Genomic DNA, 24444 nt, shown 5'->3' on the forward strand with positions numbered 1-24444 from the left:
ACTCTTATCGAGCTCGTGTCTTCCTCGTCTCACACTCACTTGCATCTTCTTGTCCTCCCTTCCGATTTATGGGTCGCCGAAAATTGGCCGAAAAGGAGCAGGAAAAATCAGAGAGAGAGTCCGACCTTCTTCCTCTTCTTTCTTCTCTTCTACATTTTCGACTTCAGCTCTCTTTCTCGCTCCTATTCGTGCGGATTTCCTGCGTGTGCGTGCAACGCGCGCCGACTGCTTCGCGCGAGGGGTCGTCTGTTCTCGGAACGTCCAACGGATACCTCCCTAATTACTTCGGGGTTGGATTCCTGTGGGTGCCTGAAAAGAGCCCCTGGGCGAGACACAGGAACCGTGACGCCACGACGCCGCGCTCCTAGCGAGCCTCTCGAAAATTCCAAACCTCTGCTCTTCTCTTCGTCGTCTTCACGATTCGTTCTTTTAGAACAACTCTGTACTTTGCGATACGACAAGTGACGCTAAGTGCCATAAGTGTCCAGACATTGATCGAGCGTTCTCTTAATATTCTGCAGTTCTTCTCGATGTAACACGTTTTATGTTATAATCTTAATGCACGCGTGCGTATTGCCATTTTATTTGATATTCTCACGTTTCTTCACTCTTGCATCTCGTTCATTTAAAGGTTCTCATTGATTTTACGACGGTATAATATGAATTCTCAGATTCACTCGAAGGAAAACTTAGACAGGTATTACGAGCACGATGCTAATTCTGCCATAACGAGAGCTCATTATTGGAATCATTATCTTACGTTCGCCTACTACCAGCATCATTATGTTACGACACTGTGTGCGAGAGGCAAGAAGAAACTCGCGCCAGATCGTGACTTTTCTCTCGATCGAAAACACGAAAACACGAGCGTTTCATCGATTTTGCCATATTATGAAAATCTCTTTGACTTTCTCTGTAAATGCTTAAACTTAAAGAATTATCGATACTTTTTTCGATATGTACAGGTATAAACGCTCCAAATAAATTATTTTCTTTAAAATAGAGTATCCGACTCTTTTTTTAATCGTAATCTCAATTACTGCTGGTGAAAAATATGAGTTTCTCGTTCGATGCCGCGTTAACTTGATATCGGAAGCAAATCGTTGGAAGCGAAGCGTCGGAGCATCCTTAGGCGAAAGCGAGGAAGGATTCGCTCAAGTACGCACTCGCCCGCGGAATGTTTGCTCGTAACGGACGGCATGCGGCATCGCCGTATCATCCGCCAGAAATAACTCTCGTGTCCTTTTTCGAGGTATCCGCGGTGGGAGGTGAGATCGTCACCGTAAAGACAAGTCGCGCGATAAGACGCATGATCGATTCGTGCGGCGCTCGAATGCACGAACCAAATTTGACATGCGCTCGCGGGCGTGGCCACCGGCGCGGCCTTTATTTAATCCTTTCGCGTCTAATGGCTTTTGTAAGCGCCTTTCCTTTCGCGGGGATATAAAGGCCGAACTGAGAAGAATAACGGTCGCCACGACGCCAAGTTTCTTGAGTTATTGCTGGCAATTAAAACGTTTCGGCGAATCAAGGAGATACGAACGAGCAATAGAGGCCCGTATTCCAATTAACTTTAAAATGTGTTTCACTTTAATTTTACTTCAAAGCGCAAGAATTACAATTGGAATGTTTTCTCGGTGAAGAGCAATAATTTCAAAACATAGATTATTATGATTAATCTCGTATTTAGATCTATTGTCTATATATTAATTTTATTATAAATTTTGATATAAAAATGTGTAAAGTCACATTTTAATTTTTCCGAAAAAGAATCGCGAAAGACAGAACTTTGCCATGCAGAAACTTACTAACAAAGTCATTAAAAACTTGTTTTCGCTATAATTAGGTTATTTGAAACTTATAAAATAGGTTACAAAAATATGCTAGTTTTTGCCGGTTATATGAGTATAGAGAAGCGCAACTCGCGTCGCTGGCGCGCGTAAGACCGTTAAGGTAGAAGTAAGTGAATGCCCAAACGTGGCTTTTCCTCCGTTCACCAAATGGGGGAAACGAGAAACCGGTGAAAATCGTCTTTTGCATCGCGCGTGCAACGATGTACCGTTCGATTCGCCGATCGGAGTTGCAAAAAGTTGCGCCGCGGAAACACGCACCGCTCGTCCTACCATGATGGTCTTCGACGTCAAGACACGGCGGTAAACGGCGTCATGCATTATTTAGCAAACGCCATGGATCACTGCTCGCAAATGCAGTCGCATTCCGCCCACCGAAATTATGCGAATTGCTCGCATAAATGATCTGACAAGAAAGAGGCCTTTTCAGCTCGTAACGTTATGGTGAAAAGACTTCGGCGTGCCTAAATTAAGCCTTTATTGCCGTGACGTGACAGTTTTTCCGAGTACACATCCGTAGTATCATCCTTGAAGTTTTTAACTCACTGAGAATTTTTTTTCATGTATTGCGGCCGCGTAAAATAACTCGACAACTTGACAATTAAGTTATTAAATTACGTCGCGCGATTTATCGCACAAACGACATCGTTACGAAAGGATAAAGTTCAAAACGTGATTTTTTTTTTTCTAAACTGTGGAGGGCCTTCACGAATTGTCTTGAAGGTTCCCTCGAAAAATGAAGTCTTCTCTTTGAACGGATAACGATGTCGCATGCTGGGCGCCTTATATGCGAAGGACAATGAGTTTTTCATCGCATGCGATCGACGCACACGGCCGTTGTATGAGCCACGACGATTTAACGCACGACTTCATAACGATGCCTAACGATTACGTCCGTATTACCGCGGTACCGATAAAACACGTACTTGCACAGTAAAAAGTATACGGCCGAGCATCACGATCATTTCACCGCTGAAATATGTTTCCGTAAACGGTAACGCTACGTTAAGGCTGTATCGCGCGCGTTGCAGCGATCGGAATCTCACAATTTGTACACATTTATACACGGACGATGGAAAAGCACTTCATCTCTTTCCTCATCAATCTAGTTAATTCTTAATTGGATAATAATTATTTAGCTGTTATACACGTCGAAAATGATCATCGAGCAATCCGTTCCGTTTAATTCGACGCCAGCACCGTTCATCGTAAACTCCACCTGCGAATGGCCCAAGTTCACAGAAATAGTTATTTGCTGAAGCTACCGAGAACCGTTATCGCGCGCTCGCTCTCTCGCCTTATCTCATGTAAAAAATCTATGAATCGTCTAAACTTAATGATGCCACTCTAAAACAAATACTTAAATACGCCTCGGCATTCCGCGTATTCAGCGATATTTTTTTTCGAGCAAACTTCCGCGCTCCAGTAGGCATCGGCGCGCCGCCGCCGCGCCGCAACGAAGCCCGGTAAGTGTAAACTCCCCGTGAATGGCCTCTTATACTTCGTGGCTTATGACATAATAGTTTCACTGCGCCGGGCGCGTATACGCCGAGGTGGAGCCTGCGGAAGCGGACGAGAGAGAAGGAGAGCAGCGTGAAACTTAAAGCCGCGCAACGTAAGACGAGAGCGCGGGCGGAGGCATTGACCAGGCCAGGTGATGCGTCGGCGTTCGTATCGGCGAGGCCCGTCGTCGGCTCCAAAGAGACCAACAGGAATCACGCGGTGGCCCCGATCCTCCGTTACCGGAAGCGACGCGTCGCACATCATATTTCTTCAACCGCCTCGTCCGCAAACCCGCCCGCAACGATCCGCCCGTGGCTCTCTAATCAGTCAGATCTAGAATTTCTTACGGCTTCGCCGATAGACAACGTGTACTGACGCGTCTGGACTACCAGAGAGCTAGGAAATGACGACTAGAATGCTGTTAGATTAATCATTCGAGTGATTCTTTTTCACGTTAATACGATGTGATGATACCTGGTGATTACGAATGTATGCGAGTCATTGGCAAATCTATTTAGATCACCACGACGAATTGGACATCAGTATTTAATACCGCAATACTGGTATCTTGCATCTTTAAATTAGCGCTCATTTAAATTGTATAATAAGTTGTGCTGGACAAAAAAAAATTTTTTTTTCATGCACTCTATCTCTTTAGAACATTTGCATCGAAATGTATAACGTTACGGTGATCTATGGCTCAACAGAGAAATTACGAGCGGGACCTAACGGGCTCGCTTGTTGCCCCGCTAATTTATCCGACACTCGACTTCGCCTGGAAGCTCTTTTTCGGGACCTTTATTTATTTCTCGGCGAACAAAATTGTTCGCGCGTCGAACACGCGCAACCGCACCGGGCCGTGCAGTTGGTCGTTCGTTCTTGAGAGGATTTCGAGAGTGAGCAACGTTCGGAGAAACACACACTCGAGACCCCGAAAGATGGAGAAAGAGTGACAGAGAGAGAGAGAGAGAGAGAGAGAGAGAGAGAGAGAGAGGAAGAGAGAAAAGAAGGGGCATCATGCTCTCGGGAATATGTATTACCTTGGTATGAAGGAACGCCAGGGATTTGTTCACGTTCTCGATTTTGTGAACTCGCATGCGCCCGTTGTTGGGCTTGGCCAATCGCTCGCCGGAGATGATCTCCAATAGTTTGAGTAGTTTCTTGCCATCTGCCAGATCGGTGAACAGATCGTCCACCTCCATACGCGCCTGGAAAGTCAGATTGAGTTTCGATGTAACTCAATTCGAAAGGATAATGTGCGCGGAGAGAGATTAATTATTATTCATCGAAAACAATTTCATGTACCAAGATTAATTAATACAGAAAAATATTGTAAATATTGTCACTACAAGTATATTTTGGAAAGATAGATGTGATATTTCATATCTGAATAAATTTTTATTTCTCGCAATATTTTTTCTTGCTAAATTTTTAATTATTTAACGTGTAGTTGGACGCGTTACCTTCAGCAGAAACGAATTGATCCATTTTGTGAACGTCTTCTTCTGGATGTGAAGACGTTCTTCTTGCAGGGCCTTAATGCGGCCCTGCTCGAACTTGAGAACGTCTTCCCTCTGAGTCATTCTCTTTTGTATCTGCGCACCGCCCCTGTATCTGTCGACTCTCGGTGACGGAAATGTGGGGGCGTATTCGAGATTACGGGTCCTTTCTCGGGGTGCGGCGCCAGGCCCAGCGCCGGGCACATACTGCGCCCCTGAAACAGAAATCGTCCGCTTTTGGAAACCCGTTCTGTTACCGTAAACGTGGCGTAAACACAAGATACGCGAGACGGAAGTACAGCCATAAATGTTCTCCAGATGAAACCTCGTGCGCGATTAGCATCTGTGACATTTCCTTTCTTAGTAAGCACGTGCTAGAAAATTTCTTTTTCGCAAGTCCTTTAGTTTCAGATAAGAATTAATTAGCGACGAATAATGAAATCAAGATACAACGGATAGTTTTAGAATAGAGTCATTTTGGACAACTAAGATTCTTCAAATCAGAATTTTGCTATTACTAGCAGCAAAAATCAATTAATTTTTAATAAAGCAATATTTTTTTCCCACAATTGAGAAATTAAGTGATTTTTTTTTAATATTAATTTTAACAGTTTGTATAATGCAAATTTTTCATATTGTTAAGAAAATCGCATCAACAATCGTTTCATTAATTTCTATTCCACGTTCCAATTCGAATGACAGGCATCTATTTATGAAAGTTATCGATCGTTGATTCGCATACACGGTAATACTTTAATTGAAATCGAGAAGCAAAGATTCGTACACATAAATAGCTTCTGTAACTTATGATCTTTCATTATTTTGACATGGAATGTACCAACATCTGACCTATTGTCAATTCATCATGATGTATTGAATCATGATAAGAAACTATTTATCTCTCGATAGAATTTGACCTCAGATTCAAGCTACGGTATGCTTTTTCTATTATCAATAAAAAATACAGCAAAACGTCTAAAAGACATCTAAATATATGTGACGAGATATAGTGCAGATAAAAGATATTTTATCGAAACATATCTCTCTTAAATGGTTCAATAGATTTTTATTAACAACTGTACTTATTCAGCGTTTTTCGAAGCAGCTCACATCTAAAATAACTAGAAGCGAAAGAGACATCCGTCGCGTATCATCTTTCCAATATTTACGGGAGAACGCGATAAGACATATCTCGTAAAATAGGGTGATAGGAAATATCATAGGCGTGGATATTGCATTAGGATGAGAGTGCACCGCGGCTTTTCGCGCGCGGGAGAAAGGAACAACGGCCATCCTTCTCGGGAAGATTAACGAGTTGTGATAACTTTTACGAGTGGCAGTATTTACGCAGCAGGCAGATAAACGGCGAATCGAAGCTCGTACGGAGCTCATACGAACATTCGAGGCGGGCGTGTGTGAAAATATTCGCGACGACCTTAATCTGAATTTACGGGATTACCGTGGGTTAAATTAATCGAGAATAGCGTTAGCCGCAAATATTGAAAATTACGATTTGTCGGAGGACAGGGCGATAAATTTAGGCGGGGATGACCGCATACCATGAATTAACTTCTTTACGATGACGGGGCTTCACCATAAATATCGCGTTTCTGTCGCGAACAAAATACCTGTTACGCTGTATCTCGAGTGCTAATGAGAATGAATTAATGCATTTGTCATTTCGATAGAATTAACGACGATTTTTATGCCCGGGACGATTTAGATTCAAATCAATTAGAATGATTCTTACTCCGTTTATTCCGTTCTAGAGGTTTATAGACTGTGTTACCTTGATAAAATGTATGTCTTGAATATTAGAAAACGATAAAAAGTGTCTCGATTGGTTCAATTGGTTCTCGCTACGTGTAACGAAGCACGCTCAGTTAAAAGCTACGACGTTTCAGCGTAAAGTTAAACAAACGTCGAAACGGAAGAATACTACGTACCGTATTTAATTATTCCCGAGGTTATTCGAGAACGCCGATGCGAAACTAACATTTCATGCGCGACAAGCCAATAATAAGAGCAAGTGCACAAACGACAGCCGTGGCAGGGCGACTCGTTTCTTGCTGGGCGTTCGTGACTCGGCGGGATTATTGTCCTCGCTTATTGTCACTCCGGCTAATACTACGTATAGACGCTGTCGTAAATTTTTTCGAGCCTCTAAAAGGACGCGCCAGCACGAACGTGAGCACGAGCGCAAATTGGCCCGGCGAGCGCAAAAGGGGCGCACGAAAAAAAAAAAAAAGCACGCGCAACTTTGAAGTGTCAATTATGACTGCTGCGTGTATGCAACTGCACGTGCACGACGTTAGTTAGTGTACACGTGCATGCGTGCGTGCGTGCGTGCATTTGTAGCGATTTAACGCTAGATCGCCAAATATTCTTCAAAGCGCTGTCAGTTTGTCGAAGGAGTCGTTCTCATTCATGTCCGCGTATCTTCTGCATTTTTTATGGACTTTTAATTAAGTTTAAATTGCAAACAGAGATCATTTAAAGTTAAGTTCAAAATTGAGAGTCGAGAATTGAGATTTAAAAATTTATGCAATGTGTTAGCTTATATTCTATTTTGTAACAATAATGTGAGTTATTAATTATCGATAAGTATCTTTAACTCCTATGTAACGTAACACAAAGTTTAATAGATATCTAAATTTTTTATCTGTTATAAATAAATTCAGTAACTGTATGTTTCTCAATAATTCGTGTAATTACATTTTTTATGATAATTCTTCGTACATGAAAAAGAGAGTGTGAGAGAGAGAAAGAGATCTGAATCGATAGATAATCCACAATCATGTCAATGTTAATCGAAAATCAATTCTCAAGTTGATATTACCGATGCCAATTACTAGAGAAAGGTATTAGAAAGTTCGCTAATAGAAAATCGTGAACGTGTGGCTTGTACTTCCCGCGAGGGGACGACGACACGTATTCGGAGGATCAAGGACGTGCCTTGGCGAATGCAGATTAAAGGACACGCTTTCACGAGCCGGCAAAATTCGTTTACATGCGCATGAGATTTTTAAATGTCACATCGTCTGGCGGCGTGTGATGTCACGTCTAGAGTCCAGTTCCGTGCGTTCGCCGCCTGTCAGACGCGTATTTCGAAAGCGGATTAAATGTGACATTTTCGCAACGAATCGTGAGTGGTGACACTTTCATATATCGTTATAACAGTAAGGCGGAAAAACACGTATATCGCTTAATAAAATTGCAGAAGCTGGAGATTGCAATCGTGGGGAGACACTTTAGCTAGCGGTAAGCGTAAAGCAAGATTTTATATAAAATACTGCGGCACCGAAGAGCTATGATATCGAAAATCTGCGATATCAAAGATTTTTAAAGATACCTTATCGAGGGTTTAAGTCGCAAAGATCTAAGGCATCGTAGATCTATGCTAGAAGTAGCGGTATCTTGATCTATTTGCGCTACTAAAGGATCTATAATACCAATGATTTATTGGTTCCACCTAACTGATAATCGAGGATCTATGGCATTGATAATTTATACTACGGGTCATCGACATCGAAAGATTTATGATATCAAATATTTACACTGATGGTAATAAATGTACAGCATCGAGAGTCTCTACCAAGGGATGTATTAAAAAATTTAATAAATAGTATTTAATAGTGCCGGATACACGGAACCATTAAAACTAAAGATAAATGGCAGGAATGACAAGAAATTTACGTAGTTGCAAAACATCGTGGAAGATCCACGTACCGAACTAAGGAAACGCCTGGAAGGGCAATGGCAAGTAGCATCTCGCTGGACTTGATTAGAGTACTTAGACGTTCGGTGCTCGCGCACCGAGTGTTTCTAACGGCAGTTGGACCATGTAACATACGTACAGCGACTGTAACATACGTACTTAGCGCGAATTCCTCGAGCGTGACGCGCGCGGCGATACATATGCTCTCGCAGCTCGCGTTAAGTACATTTCGCACGAGTCCGCGAGATACAACGTGTACGTACATCGATAGCAATGTCTCGAAGTGGCACCGTTTAACCCTGTGAGAATTGGAGTGATGCGCCCAGACGCTTCGACAAATCTCGGGAGGTTGAAAATAAAATTTTTTTTTTCCCCCGACTTTTCCCCCTCAAATTATTTTTCAACTCGTATAAATATATTTTCAATTCTTTTATACATATTCTTAGGATATCTTGATAAATCGTGTTTGATTTATTTTATGAGATTCGCTAATTATTATAATTATAAGATTGAAAGTATGTATATTTAGATTTTTTATGATTACAGCAGCGATCTAGATTGACTATAACCATTATTATAATTGTAAGAAATTGAAAATGTGCATTTACACATTTTTAAAATTGATTTCAAGAGGTACTAATCCAGTTCACGTGGAATTTCTCGAGATATCAATTTGAACAAAAATATAATTTATCGCGTTTTAACGAACGGCTTAACTGCCAACGATCTGAATATAAATTTGATAATAGATTATTAATTTATCAAGGCGAATGGTAGATCAAAGTTTCCGCCCGACTTGTCTTATCTGCGGAGATAAAACGATAGACAGGTGGGGTTATTATGAAATTATCCCTAACACTGTAGACATTAAATTACAATTAGACAGTAGACAAGACTAATTGTATATAATGACTAGCCACGTTTCAATTTCCATTACGCAAGCTAATTACGTAACAAAAAAAAATATAAAAAATATATATATGTAGAACACATACAAGAGATGTTGGGAGCACCAGACAACAACATTTTTCATCTTGTATATTTACCAGGATAATGATTATTGTACGCCATAAGATGCTTTCACACACGAGATATTATCCTCTTATCACGTCCTTCCGCTCGGCGGCACGATTCGCATCGTCGATTTTTTACGGTAAATCGATGAAACACTGGCAAAATATACGCAAGGTGAGGCGCAAACGAGCGGTGACACCCAACTGATTCAGTTACCAGTCGAAGACCACTGACAGGACTCTTATCACGTATTGCATGTGTATTATGTCGGCCAGCTTATTTATGTAGCAGAAGCTAAGTACACTTATACGTGTGTGATAACGCATAGGCGTAGGAACATACCAGAAAAGAGACTCCGCAGTAAGAATAAAACAACTAGTAGAGCAAACGGACAACAAAAAGTTAATAATTGAACTCGAGTCTATGCTGTCTATGAAGAACTCTAACTACAAAGTTCGATTATTCATTCGTGCGTTATGAAATAGTGAACAGAGACATATCGTAGATCGTGATAAGATATTATAGTGTATGATATTAAAACGATATTACAGTTTGCTTGAATTTTTAAGTACTTCTGTACTTACATGTGGGATTTTGTAACAATAAAATTTTATTACAATAAAAAGATTATAATAAAGATTGTAAAAAATTATAGTAACGATATAAAACGTAAGAGACGTAAGAAAAATGTAAAAGGATAAAACAGACGGAGTAAAGGATGCGATGCCGCGCATAAAATCAGATAGGATACGTGGAACTTAATCCAAGCTTTTTAAACTAAAGAGTACATCGTTAAGGGGATACCTTTTATGAAATGTTTATAAGTGACACGTATGCAACGATAAACGCGGCATCAAATTTGATTCCAACAGGAGTCCGTGCGAAATAATGTAAGTTGAAGTATATGTGAATCATCAAGGACCTACTTGGTTCCATTTTTAAGGATTTTTTTTAGAAATACTTTTACTATTTTAGACTATAATCTCTTGTTACGACGGTTCTCTTTTTTTTCTGTTCTACGTTTTTCACTGAATAATTATATTTGTACTACATTTTTTGTAAAAAAAAAATGTTTTTTAGAGTTTAGATTTTTCGAAATAATTAACACATAGATACAGATACAAATTCAATGTTTTAAGGTAAATTTGAACAGGTTGGTAAACTTTTCAAAATTTGCGTACATATCTAAGCTCAATAAATTGCAAAAAATTTCTCTCATGATTGCGTAAGCCTTTGTGTGAATCTTATTTCAAGGAGAATAATAATGAGTCTTGAGAGAAAAACGTGAATCCAGTTTCATGTTTCCGTTAAAGGTTGTCTCAGTATAACCTTGAATTTTTGCGGAAAGTAAACGGTGAATTTAGATTGTCGCGGATGATGACGACAAGTCGTAAATTATAATCCGGAGACGATCAATGATGCCGATATTACCGACAAGATAATGAAATATCGCCCTTTAATCGCATGGAGCCGTCAATGCGGCAGGAAGCGCGGAATCGCAGCGGAAATACGGCGATTGTGCTGAAGTGGGGTCGGGTTTTTGACCAGGAGGTATCTTCGCACAATGTGCGACTCTGTCAACTCGAAATTGCGCCAATGAAGCGAATAAAATTGACATTATCGAACGAATAAAACTGATATTACAGAAACGCAAAGATTGATTTATTACTGATTTATTAAGAAGTTAGATTAGATTAGACTTTAAAAATGGGAAGTAAAGAAAAATTGGTAAAGAATAATGATGATGATGCAAGAAATGAAAGTAATATTGCATGTTACGTAAAATTTGAAAATCAAAGCAGATTATTTTAACGCTCTTGCGCTTTATAATTAACAGAGGATATTTTTGTAACCTTGAAAACAGACGGTTTACTGCGGAACAATACAACGGTATGCAAAAAATTTCCGCGGCATTTCTAAATTTAGCTTGAAATAGTATTCCCGGATCGACTCGAAACGCTCTAGAAATCGAACGTGTGTGCGATACCGGGGAAGATACCGATGCTGTTCGAAAGGGCATTGTTGTTGCCGGCAGGAAGCGCGGAATTGCACCGGAAATACGGTGAACGCACCGAAAGAGCCGAGAGAGGAGCTGCAAGACTAGCGGACCAGGTGAAATCGGAGCCGTATTATTATCGGCACTCGTCCTGCCTGGAAAGTGCCAGCTCGTTCTGTTGACACTGATAGCTGAGGCAAACATTAATTCATTTCCATATCGTCATACCGCGCGTTTGTAACTGAGGCAGAAGCAAGTTTAGTGACAGCCGTACCGTGTAGAATTTATAGCGATACTCGATCGTCATCTTCTCATTTCGTTGGGACGAAAAAAATTTAATCGCTCGAAAGCATGATTTAATACGTCCATGTAATTAAGTGATTACATTTGGAATTTCCAGAAGTGCCTCGTTTCGATTAAAGAACCGTTTTAAAGTGTGGCATCCGATAAAGAATGCGAATTATGCACCTGATAAGCAACACGAACTCGCAAGATGTAATTAATGATTTACTCCGGAGAATTAATCATTTTGTGAATAACGTTTACGAGAAAATAATGGTAATTTAATTAGCGGCCCGCGCATAATAAATAAATGAAAGAAACCATGAGACACGCATAATTTTAGCGATCGTCGAACAACTGAAATCAAATGTCAACCTAATCGCCAATTGAATTATCGAAGTAACAGTACGTCACGTAATAATCATTTACCGTTGCGTCGCGACATTCCTCTCTATTGATAACCCAAACTATCTGATACACATTCCGTCGTATCGAGTGTACGTGCAAGAAAATAAACGCAATAACAGCTTCGAAGTTCAAATGATGATGGTGACGGCACGACTATATTTGGTCTGTGACATGTGAGAATGGACCGGGGCCATTTTTCAAGCGTTTATTGCGACGTTAAAACTATTCAACGACCCGCGTGTGATTCGACTTTGCGAGAGATCGAAGCGACAATCGTACGATTAACTATCGCGCAAAATCGCGATAAAATTAGAATTAAAATTGCGTTAAGTTATTTAGTAACAAAATTAATATACACTTCCGCAATTTGCGTTTGTTATCTAAAACAGAACGGGTTATACGCGACGCAGAGAGTGCATATTTTTCCTATTACGCGCCGCTCCTCCTTCGCAAATGACGAAGCTTGTTGAATCATCTCCACTTAACAATTATGCGTAACACCTTGGGAGCGAATACGGTGATGGACGAGAAACATTTTTCTACGCCTGCAGAAAGACCTTTTAATATATGATTACACACGTGTATTATATCCTGTGAAATGTATAATCTTTTGTTGAACATTCCACAATGGCTACATACATTCCTATATCTCGTTATGAGCGCGTGTGCAAAACTCCTTGTGAAATGTCACACATGATTTCTCGTGTCATTTGCCGTTGTGTATTCAATTCGCGATTTCTATCTACACCTGTCTCAATTTCTAAAAAAAAAAACTTACACGAACTTAATTATACTAATCGTCATAAGAACTGAAACGCGACATTTCACTCGGTGCTCCGAAAGTAAGTAATTCAATTTCACTTCGCAAAACTCTGATCTCCCGAATGAAAGCAATTTCGACATAAAAAAAACATCATAAATGGATACATAAACATTTGTCAATAGTTTATCGATCGCTCTCGGATCGATTTGAGCAATCACCACTCGTCCTGATATTTCACGGTTGGCGAATCAAAGCGAAACTGCAGGAAATTATGCCGATTGCTCGCGAAGTAATTAGGCGAAAGCACACACGGACGGTTATTAGAAAATGATATCAATCCGCAATTGCAAGGCTGTTATCCATCTGTGGATTAGCGTAGATTTGCATTGAAGTTTGATTGAGAAATATCCTTTCCAATCGTTTACAAAAGTCGAAGATTGCTAACGCTGTCGTCGTCAAATTGACCTCGGTGCAAGAGTGATCGGGTTCCTTGAAAAGAACTCGATGATTTATTTTATTGTTCTGCAGTATCTTACGAATGCTCGATCTTACGAACGCGAAGCCATATGTGAGCTCGTGCCGACGCATAACGGCCTTAGCGTAACGGCCTTAGCGCAGCTCTTCTAAGAGTTCGAAAACGCTCAAATGACTCAGCCATTAGATCGCGGAACGCATTGCGTTACTTGACTTGAGACTTGCACACTCATCCGAATCCAGATTTGCGCAATAAAATTGCTGATCATCGGCGGGATTCGTCGCTATTAAGACGTCACCGCGGCACACTCGAAATCTGCTTTTAATGGCGATTGTAATCTTCGCATAAATTTTCAGACGTAGCGATAATTTACGAGAAAATTATTCCATTCGCGAACAGAATGCACGTCTTATTTTTTTTTTTTATGGCTGAGAAATTAATTTCGCGGACACTTTATCCATCGCGGCCCGTCGAAATGGAATGTGAAATCGTTTTGATAAGTGGTGATAACAGATTATGGGTGTTCAAAAGCCGTAAATTGAGTAACGATTTATTTCGTTTAGATAATATCGCCGCGAGATCAAACGTCCATTTGAGATTCATAAGCCGATTCTGAAAATTTCATAAGGTAAAACGTTCCAATGACCGGATTTATATTCGAATGCTTACAATAACTTTATTATTTATTCATTATTATTAATTTCAAATGCTTTTACCATAATATTAAAATTTAATTGTATTTTTCAAATATTATTGTTAAAATTTAATATTTTTAAATATTATTAAATATTTATAATTTATTTAAATATTTATAGTTAAAATTACAAATACACTTAAAAATTACAATTAAATTTTAATATCATAAGAAAAGCATTTCAGATTAATAAGTTTTTGTGCAAGTGTCCAGATATAGAGACATGTCCGGTCACGTTTATCTTAATGACCTGTCTACATAAGTCATGCAAAACGCAATTCGCAAACGTAGACGCAATAACCGATCAGAAGCAACAATAATACCAATTTTGGTTATCGCGTTCGCGTTTGCAAACTGCATGTGCCATTTATGTAGACGGACCGTAAAACTGTTCAATATATAACACGTTTTTTTTTGTGTTTTGTTTGCCAAAGTAACGATCTATATACTTTCATTCGCATGAGAGTGCAAGAATGTAATTTATACGTTCTGCAATTACTCAGACATCGATTAGATAGAGGATAAAGTTTAACTTTATCTCGCAAGACAAATATTACGTAAGACTGTATAAATATCTTTACGATGACTTAACATTACCGATGATATTGCCGGTACTTCGGTTCGGTCGGTTTCCGTTTGTCCAATGGCCAAACGTTTACGAGACGTAAGGATATGACGACTACGACGACACGCACATCCTCCTGTCTCTAAATATTTATCTTGCGTGTTTCGACAACGAACAGACGATTGGAGCATTTTCAGTTGTCATATTACTACGAAATCTTGTTCTTAACGAAAAGGATAATTGGTATAATATACAAAAATACAACATAAATTTATGTTAAACAAATAATACAAAAATACGACTTTGCCAGATATTTTTGTATAAAAATAAAGTACATCAAATAATATAAAAAAAAAAATTATGTTAAATCAGCTAAGCGCAACTGAAGATAAAAATTTATTCAGACTAACATAAATATTAATTGAAAAATGAGATACACAGAGATCACATTAAATCAGTGCCCACAAATATTTCAATAATTAAGCACGATACGATTTTGTACTCTTTATTATAACTTTAATTAAGCTTTAATTAAATTTTTACTTTGATACGATAGTGGTGATGGACATATTCTCAGCCCGTGATAATGTCCTAATTAATCTCGAAAGGGTTGCATCACATGAATTGACAGGCTTTTATTAACGATGAAATACCGCGCATATAATTGCACGTCGATACGATCGATCTCTTGAGCAATGATTTTTGTTTCTCATCAAAATCGCGTTTAATTGCTGTTCAACGTTCATTAAGGTGCGGGAGTAACATCATCGTACAAGGTCGAAACGATCTTCCACTTATCAATTGTTGGTGAAATTCGGGACTGGAATTGACCCCAATAAGTCTACTTTATTCCGCCTAATTAAGAGACGTTTTAAATATATCCGGTAAACAAGCACACGCCGGCATCCCATTCGCCATTACGAACGGGTCGCGAACCTCTGCGCGATGTTTCTCCGTAAGCAGTTGGCGAAACTAAAAGAATGCGCTTCAACCCGTATTGCGACGAATACTCGAATGTGACAAAAAACGTAAAAAATTCAAAATATTTATTATTTTTCAATTTATCTGTTTGTTTGCCTTTACTATCTGATATTGATACATTATCTCGATACGATCTTATCATGTCATATTGCGTGCAACTGAAGATTAACTTTTGGTTTATTTCTAAGCTCATCTATCATCAGTAATTGCAGGGTTTTAAAACGGATAATGCCAAATTGAACAAAAAAATGCAAAAAACTTACGATCCTTTAAGTACGCATAACTGAATGACATTTAAAAAGATATTTTACTTAGGGTTCGTAAAAAACTTCAGCAACGTAGTGATGAAATATTTTTTGCAATACAGGATGACGCGATTCTTCCTTTAAAGTTAATCTTAATATGTTCTTTGTTTTTTGTTTCTTTTTGCCTTTTCGCGCATTATTTTATCAACAATCGTGGTTCTTGTCTCTTTTGGAGTTCGTTAATTTTTATCTTGCCAATTTAGATAAAACAGTGCACGAAGAGGCAAAAAGTAAAAAGAAGAAAAAAAAAACAGGAAGCAAAGAGCACACTGTAAATTAACCTTTATTCTTTTCCAAGAAGTTTTGTCCTACTTTGCAATATCTATTATCGCGTATCACTCCTCAATAGAAAATCGCGGCAATCACCGCGTAATTGCCGTAACATTTGCACAACGACTCGTTTATTGCCGGCCCCGCAATCTCCACATTCTGCGCGCACCACGGTGATGCGGCGGAGACAAAGCAGCCGCTGTTGTGGATGCAGGAAATACTTATTACGGCGATCAGTAAAAACAAGAAGAGATAATTGTTTTAAAGACCCGTCGACCCGATGTCCATATCGATCGTATTTCGTTCCTATTTTACGTAATGCAACAGATATGAATTAAATAGGCCACGTAGAGGCTAAAATTATTCGATTTTTACATCGAGTAGGTAAAATTAGAAATCTCAAGATTGTCTTAAAAAATTAGCGTTAAATTTCGAAATTCGTTAATATGTTTCAAACGAATGTATGTGCTACATATCACATATACAGTTTTAGAAGTAAAAATATTGTTTGGAAAAATTGAATTTTAAAAATCATATTTTTATACACAGGAAACTTTGACTGATACGTGAAGACGCAATATAAACAATCGAAATCGCCTTATCGGTAGCTAGATCTTAGATGCTGATTGATATATTTATCGTGTAATTTTATATACCTTTTCAAGTTTGCGAAATTGCGCGCAAAATAAATTTTCAGTCTTAAAACACAGTTCTAAGTTGAACGAGAAACGTCACGTTATTAAATTTTTTTATTTTTTTTTTTCTAGATCAAAAATATTTACTTGCACAATATTTTATAATATTTTATACATGTACATTTTTTCGTACTTTTATACGTCATAAGGAATATATTATCTAAGATTAAAAGTCATGCTGTTAGAGGTTTTACGTCTGGTCATCGCGATTTCGGTGTCGATGCAGCAGAATTTATGCATCGGACACGTGCATAAATGTGGCGAACAGCGATTTCCTTTTTCGCGCAAACACCACCGGCCGGCCGGCGACTGGTCGACGTCGCGTTAATAACTTGTTAATTTCACGATGCAGTAACGTAATCGCTTAATACACACAAACCCAACGCGCGGATTACACGCGGAACAAGTTCTTAACGGCACGGCACGAATCGTGCACTTTTGCGACGACGTTTCCTGCACGGAAACCGGCAAAAGTTGCCACGTTGAATAAGAGGAAAGGTCGCCATATAAAAATGGAATGTGCAATCTTCCGTATACATATGTTTACGACTGCCGGCTTTGGATTAAATCGATGGTCAGATAATGAGATCTAATATTGCGAATGGAATCTTTATCTACGGATTAACTTGGCAAAGATTTCATTACCTTGCTCAGTTTCCCTTTCCCCTCTCCAATTGATTCGACGTTATATAACGCAATTGACATTGTTATTTAAAAAATAATAATAAATTTTCCGTGAGCTGCAACTTACGTTCGAGAATAACAACTGTTACGGAGTTGATTCCGTAAAAGTATCACGTCCCTTTTCCGTTCTTATTTAATTGCCGAGTGTGGTAATTTTGCTTGAAATAATGATCTATTAGAAATTCTAAAAGTAGCGATATTACGGCAACCGCGGGGGCAACTTCTGCTTCATTCTTCTTTTTATTTTTTCATTTTGTAAACGAGATACGCAACGCGTTTCGTAAGCATCACGGGATACAACGTTATGGGGGACGTAACGTTATTCGATTCGAATTTACGGCGACGATTAACTGTAATTACTACGGCGAACGACTTCTCCCTAGACGACCTATTACGGCGTGTGAATGAATCATTGGTAACGTTTCCTGCAGGCGTTAAGAATCATAGCTTTCACGAAACGCATTGAGCAACCAAGTATTGCTGGATTTAAGGTTCCTGTGTGTGCTATCAGAGGCGCGTTTGAACCGGTCAATTACCGCGATGCTTAACGAGCGGAATGAACACAGAATTGATTAACATATCTCCTTTTTTCTTAATAAGACGGACGGCATGCATCCGATGCAGTCTGTATCAATTACATAATTTATATGCGCTACGGCTTGATTGTACGTTTTCGTTAGGAACTTCTTACTGCAAATTATACTGTAAATCGTTTCAGTTGGAGGAGTGAGAAAAATATTAACAATAATTTCCATCAGAAGGAAACCACTTGATACGATGTTGCGACTGTTGCTGTTTTTCTTTTTTCATTAATTAACAAACAAGTCTTTTAATTTGCTTTAAACATGTTCGAGTAGCCGTTCGCGAAGAGGATAGAGCGAAAGAAGAGAGCCAAAGAGAGCTAATACGCTGTTACGTGATATGTAGTACGGAAACAGGTTACTGACGGTGGGTCGACGGGGCTAGCTGGCCGACATGAATGGGAGGTGTTATTTCACGAAAATGCTGTACAACACAATGCAACGCGGTATCTAGCCGCGGTATCTCAAGTGCTGCACATGAGACACACGCGGGAACGCGCGCCAGCACAGGGTGTCCTTTGTAAATTTCGACTTAATGGCCTTTATACTCCCACGTGCCACATTCGTCTTCCCTCTTCCTCCATTATGCGCGCACCATCTAATACCTGTTCGACGAGACTATATTTACCGCCCTATTGTCCCCTCGGGGCGGGGGTTTAATGCTTCATCGCATGAAATAAGTATGTCCGTAAGCGAAATTCGTAAAGTTACGGCAGGTACGACCTTAAGGTATTTATGATATGAAATATAGAGAGGCTTGTCCGCATTCCTCACGCGATCGTAGGACCGCTAAGTTTGGAGTCGGTCAGAATTTAACGATATACTTTGATAGAATAATTTGGAGATATTTAATAAAGAAAGAAATACAATGAATTTTAACCAACTATCTCACCGACTAAAATGATAAGTAGACGCTCTCTTTCTTAATTACTTTTAAGCCGGTTACACGAAGCTACTTTCTCAATATAGAAGCTAATTAATAATGACTAAAATTATTAACTTTCCAATTACTTTTCGCTAGATTCTTAAACTATAATTTTTAAAAACTAGCAAAATGATACAAAGAATCTTGTAATTGCTAATTAAACGCAAAACGAATCATTTTTCTACTCCAGACAATTTTTGCCACTTTGAATTAATTGTGGTCGATTTGTTGTCAATGTCCGACGTTTCGTATTTTAGAATCGCGTAAAAGACGTCATCGGGCAGAATCGCAGCTGCATATCGGGCGTGAAATTCTGTTCAGCGATATGAATACAATAGGGCGGGATAAGGAGACGCGTCGCGAACTAAACGTAAACAGATAATTTAAAGTCCAATGAAAATAAAGTGCCACGTCGAATAAATGTCGTCGACCGTATCGATAATTCGCAAAAGGATTGACGCGAGTTTGGCGCGACGCGACGACGCTACATCGTCGTCGTCGCGCGTCGCCGCCTTTCATTGAACTTTAATTGCATATCTGTCCGAGGAAGCAGGTCGCGAAGAACATGAAATTAACGGAACACTTTCTTAATAGAAATCTGAACTAACGAAGAAACGCATATGTTTTCTCACATCACGGGCATCTATGAATAGCCTCTAATTTAAAAGCATTCATTAGACTAATGACGCTGCTCTATCTGTATCGAAAGCTATAACTTCACTTTGACGATTAGATAACTCGGTGATCATTCGTTATCTCGTATGAAATACGGATAGTTCAATGTAAGGTTTAAAATAAGATACTTTCTTCCTCTTTTTCCCTTTCTCCCTCGATCATTAAAAAACATTACGGTTGAAGAGACGCGATGATTGTAATTTCTGAATGGGAAGAGACGTGACGTAATATTTACTGAAATGTAACATTTCTATGTTACGTTGCCAAATTATATGAAGTACTATCTATTGATTGGTGATAGATTGATGACTAACGAACTATCGTGATACAGGTGTTTGTCAATAATTTATTTTAAATTATTCCCATCCAAAAAGCTGTTTAGCACATCGCAAGTATCATAGGTGCAATCTTTTTTTTTTACAATTCCCGTCGTTAAAATACGCGCACTCGATCATGGATGTCCGTATAATCATATTCTCCCTTTCGCGACGATTTATCTCCATGAGTGATATCGATGTATGAAGGAAAACGCAGAAAAACAGCTAATAACGTCGTTATTGCGAACGATGCGGTGTGGGTGCTTAGGTACTGGAGTGAAAGTGAGCGCATACTACGAAGATCGTATCGTCGTGTAAAAACGATTCTGCCGGATGAGGAGCCGTACGTGCACGTAACGCGCGCGCGAGCGTAATGCACGTACGTGTGTATGTACGCGCCCCGTAACGCGTGTAATAGACGCTTCTAAGCCGGAGGTCGGCAACCCGCGGCTTTCTTAATTAATTAAGTAAGAAACACAAACGCGCCCCGTCCCGGTAACGCATCCATCATAATTTCCTCAGAGTCGCTTTCAAAATATACATACGTTACCGGCGATTTCGATTTATCGCCGATTACCCGCGCACCGCTAGGCGATTGCCGAAATAATCGTCGACGACTCGGCAAAGTCGTCGATGTTACGGTGAGATAGAATTCTCTACACTTTCGCTATAAACGATAGATCATTGTATTAATAGAAATTACGAAAATTACATTTCGTTATCTGTTGTCGAAACGTGCAACGTCGTGATGATCGAAATATCTTTATAAGCGGCGTGATCTTCCATCTGACTTTTTCGCCGGGATAAAATCCACTTCAGACTCATCACGGAATCATTAAAGTGCCCATCTAATACGTCGCGTCCGTTCGTCTATGCATCGCGCTTCTAGCAATTGACGATCGCGCGATTCACCGTTCGCAGAAAAGCATTCTCGCGATTCTGGCGCGAGGAATCCGAGCGATTTACCGCAGGTGATCGATGCGGACTTCTGCGCCGATCGATTTAAGTTTCCGCTCCGTCGACTTAATTCCCTCTCGAAACACATCTCCCCCGGACGAAATGCAGAAGGCTGCACGCGCCAATGCGCATTCCGCGACCGATCGTCGTTCGGGAGAGAGAAAGGGAGAGAATGAGAGATGCATCCGGACGGGACCGTTAGCTTTACGTGCATGCGAACAATTCCACGGGATGATACAGTTACGAGTATGCGCTTTCCTGCATCGTCACGGCGTGTTTGGCAATGATTTCTGGTCTCAGACGCGCTTCAGTTTCACAGGGTATCGATACTTTGGGCTGTTCGACGTTAAAAATGAATCACAATATATCCACGCAATCGTTGTATTACATCACCGAGGAAAAGAGCTTTGATGATAATAAATCACGTTAAAATCAACTTATAAATAATTTATACGAGATATGTAAACCGCACGAGTCATTTCGTTTTAACCGACAGATTTTTTTTTTATCAACGCGAAGACGTTTCTCTTTCCGTTAGCTATTACGTGACGCAACTATGTCCAATTTTCGAAATTATATATTCTCATGTAACACTAAGCCGCAGATTGAAATTCTCTCAAAATAAAGTTTATTTTCCAAATTGACCAAGGAATATGACTTTGCAGTGTGTTCCTCGAGGTTCTAGCAGAAGGTAAATTTTCAACACTAATTACTCGCAGGAACAATGAAAGCCTCGATATGTTTGTCGAAGTAAAATCGAATGGAGAGAATAAAACAGAAGCGAAATATACTGCCATTTATAATGCTAACACTCTTCGAGCACATTTTCGATCTTTTATTAAGCTTTACTTTATTGTTATGCTGTTTTGTACTTCCAGTTTATTGCTATGCTGTTTTGTACTTCCAGTTTATTGTTATGCTGTTTTGTACTTCCAGTTTATTGCTATGCTGTTTTGTACTTCCAGTTTAAGCCGATCGCAATCGACAACAGCCGTTACCGTTAACTTATTGCACACCGATATAAATTGTCTGAATTATGCATTAGCATCAGCAGCGCGATCCAGCCGCTCAGCCGTGTCGCCGCGTTTATTCCCCAGTTTATTGCGGCACGCGAGAAATACCGAGAAGTTTGTCGCCGTTCGTCGATTTGTCAACGACGTGGCATCGTTAATTATGATTAGGTCGCACGTATCAACCACCTGTTCCCGCCTATTCTCATCGTCGCTCCCCGGCCTGCCGTGGCGCCGATTCCCATCCCGCGTTTGCATTGAATGCGTTTTTCATACGGCCCCATTTAGCGCTAAATATGCGGCGGGAATGTGGGTTATTCTCTCCTTCCGCAGCCGCACTGTTTTCTCTCACGTTATTCATCGCTATTATAACTTTGTCCCCTTCTTCTCCCCTCGCTATATCTTTTAAGGTCATTTATCGCACCGTGGACACGGTTTTCCGACGTACGCTTCGTGCAAATCAAACGCGATAGAAATACGCTCAGTATTTTTCATTTTCTCAAGTACACTGAGAAAAAAAAATTTACTAAAATTAAAAAAAATATACTAAAAATATACTAAAAAAATTTTTCCTTTATTTTAGTGAATGTGTTTGCGTACGACTGCACTAGGGGAAAAAATGTAGTGCCTTCAGCAAAGGCTGTTTAGTCGAGGCATGTTTTAACAAAATATTTTATTTTATACAACAAAAAATTTGGTCGCTTCTACGAAATACATGTAAATGAAAAAAAATATTTGTTAATGTTGACTAAATATTTTTTTTATATTAACTAAACATTTTGTTTTGGTATATTTTAACCAAATTATTTGTTGTCACAACAAAACATTTTTCTTAGCGTGTAAAACGAATTTTTTTTATTTGCATAAATTTTTTTCTCAATGCATCAAATTTTATAACAAATATATTTCCGCACGTGTCTAACGGCGACTTTATCTCCAAGCTCTTAATCGCTAAAAATACTAAATTCGTTAAAGGATCTGAAGAGAGGTCATTGTGATAATTGGCATCTTATTGTAATTATGAATGATTTCATGTGATACTAATTATGATGGCGAGACGCACAGACGGGAACCACATGTGCTTTCATCGTCACGATGATAGTGTGCAAAAAATTGTCGATGGAGCAGCAAGTTTTTGCGATTAAATGCCAAAGGAACATTATATTCTGCCAATTCTGCCGTCTGCGCGTCTAGAGATCCGTTCGTCGGACATCCATATTTCGATTGCGTAAAGAATGTGCCATCAAAAATGCGACGGACAGTCGCAATATGTTGTCGAGTGCATAATAAGCTTCTTATTTATTCCTTCATTTCTCTCTCTCTCTCTCTCTCTCTCTCTCTCTCTCATTGCGTTTATACTTGGTCAATAGTTTACAATGCATCGAATAACGATCCTCGGCTTGACGTCACGAACGGATAGAAAGCCGCGAAGAAAAAAATCTACATTCCTGCATGTGTCTCTGACGATTTTACATTCACCATCGTGCCGGCGAATGGCATCAACCTGCTTGTCGCGTGAGCCAAATAAAGCGTCGTGTCGCTTCTTCATACCGTATTCCGTCGCCGTGCGCGAAGGGTCACGTCGAAAAGGGTCCGTCGCTAATTAGCCTGATAGATCGCTATCGGGGACAATCTCCGGGATCCGTGCGACGTTACCCTTCCGGTTCCGATTTCAGCCCGGAAATTTATGCCGTGCTGGTTCGTTAAGCAGCTTGACGACATTATTATTTTCAATTCAATCTTTGTATCTTATCTTATGACCTTTATTTATGAGAAATATTTCTTTTCAATGATAGATTATTATTCCCGCGAGTCAGGGAGCCACAATAGCACGCTCAGAGAATGGTATCCTTGGAATTCTAATTTCGTAGTAAATTAAATTCAACGATCTCGTCTCGGAAAGAAATTCTACATGTTCATTCAATTCTGATGCTCATAATGTTATAGCAAATGATCTCTCTTTATGATAGAGTCTTTACTATCGTAGTGCATAAATGTAACTGTAATTTATCTCTTTTTGTGGCGTCGCAGCTGGTGCAAACGCAGCGTGCACCGATACAAAACCGCACCGACAGGCCGCTGATAATTTGTCATAAATTCACTTAATCCGCGAATGATAACGTATCGGGAAGTAAACGTCTTACGTGAAACGAATTCTTTTCCTTTTCGACAACGCCCCGCGACCTGCTGCACGGTTTGCCACTTTGGCTTGCCAAAGAGGTGAAAGCATTCACGTATATATAATTTATTATTAAATACTTGCCACATGTGAGCACT

The 24444-nt window shown here is 39.6% G+C and overlaps 1 protein-coding gene across 4 annotated transcripts in view; it reads right to left on the reverse strand.

The window, feature by feature from the left end:
* LOC105197836 (spectrin beta chain, non-erythrocytic 5) overlaps positions 1-24444 on the reverse strand; it is a 61712-nt gene that overhangs the window by 31268 nt on the left and 6000 nt on the right. For 2 of the 4 annotated variants that reach the window (XM_026131555.2, XM_026131554.2), the window contains exons 1-3: positions 9617-9805; positions 4817-5067; positions 4394-4561 (exon numbers count right to left, since the gene is read on the reverse strand). In XM_026131555.2, the coding sequence (XP_025987340.2) occupies positions 4394-4561; positions 4817-5067; positions 9617-9641 (444 nt within the window). In that variant the 5' untranslated portion in view covers positions 9642-9805. Of the gene's footprint in view, positions 1-4393; positions 4562-4816; positions 5068-9616; positions 9806-24444 lie in introns of those variants that run through there. The other 2 variants (XM_039453972.1, XM_026131556.2) reach the window with 2 other exon arrangements.

Source organism: Solenopsis invicta, chromosome 10 (genome assembly GCF_016802725.1).
Source record: "Solenopsis invicta isolate M01_SB chromosome 10, UNIL_Sinv_3.0, whole genome shotgun sequence".
In the NCBI taxonomy this organism is placed as follows: domain Eukaryota; kingdom Metazoa; phylum Arthropoda; class Insecta; order Hymenoptera; family Formicidae; genus Solenopsis; species Solenopsis invicta.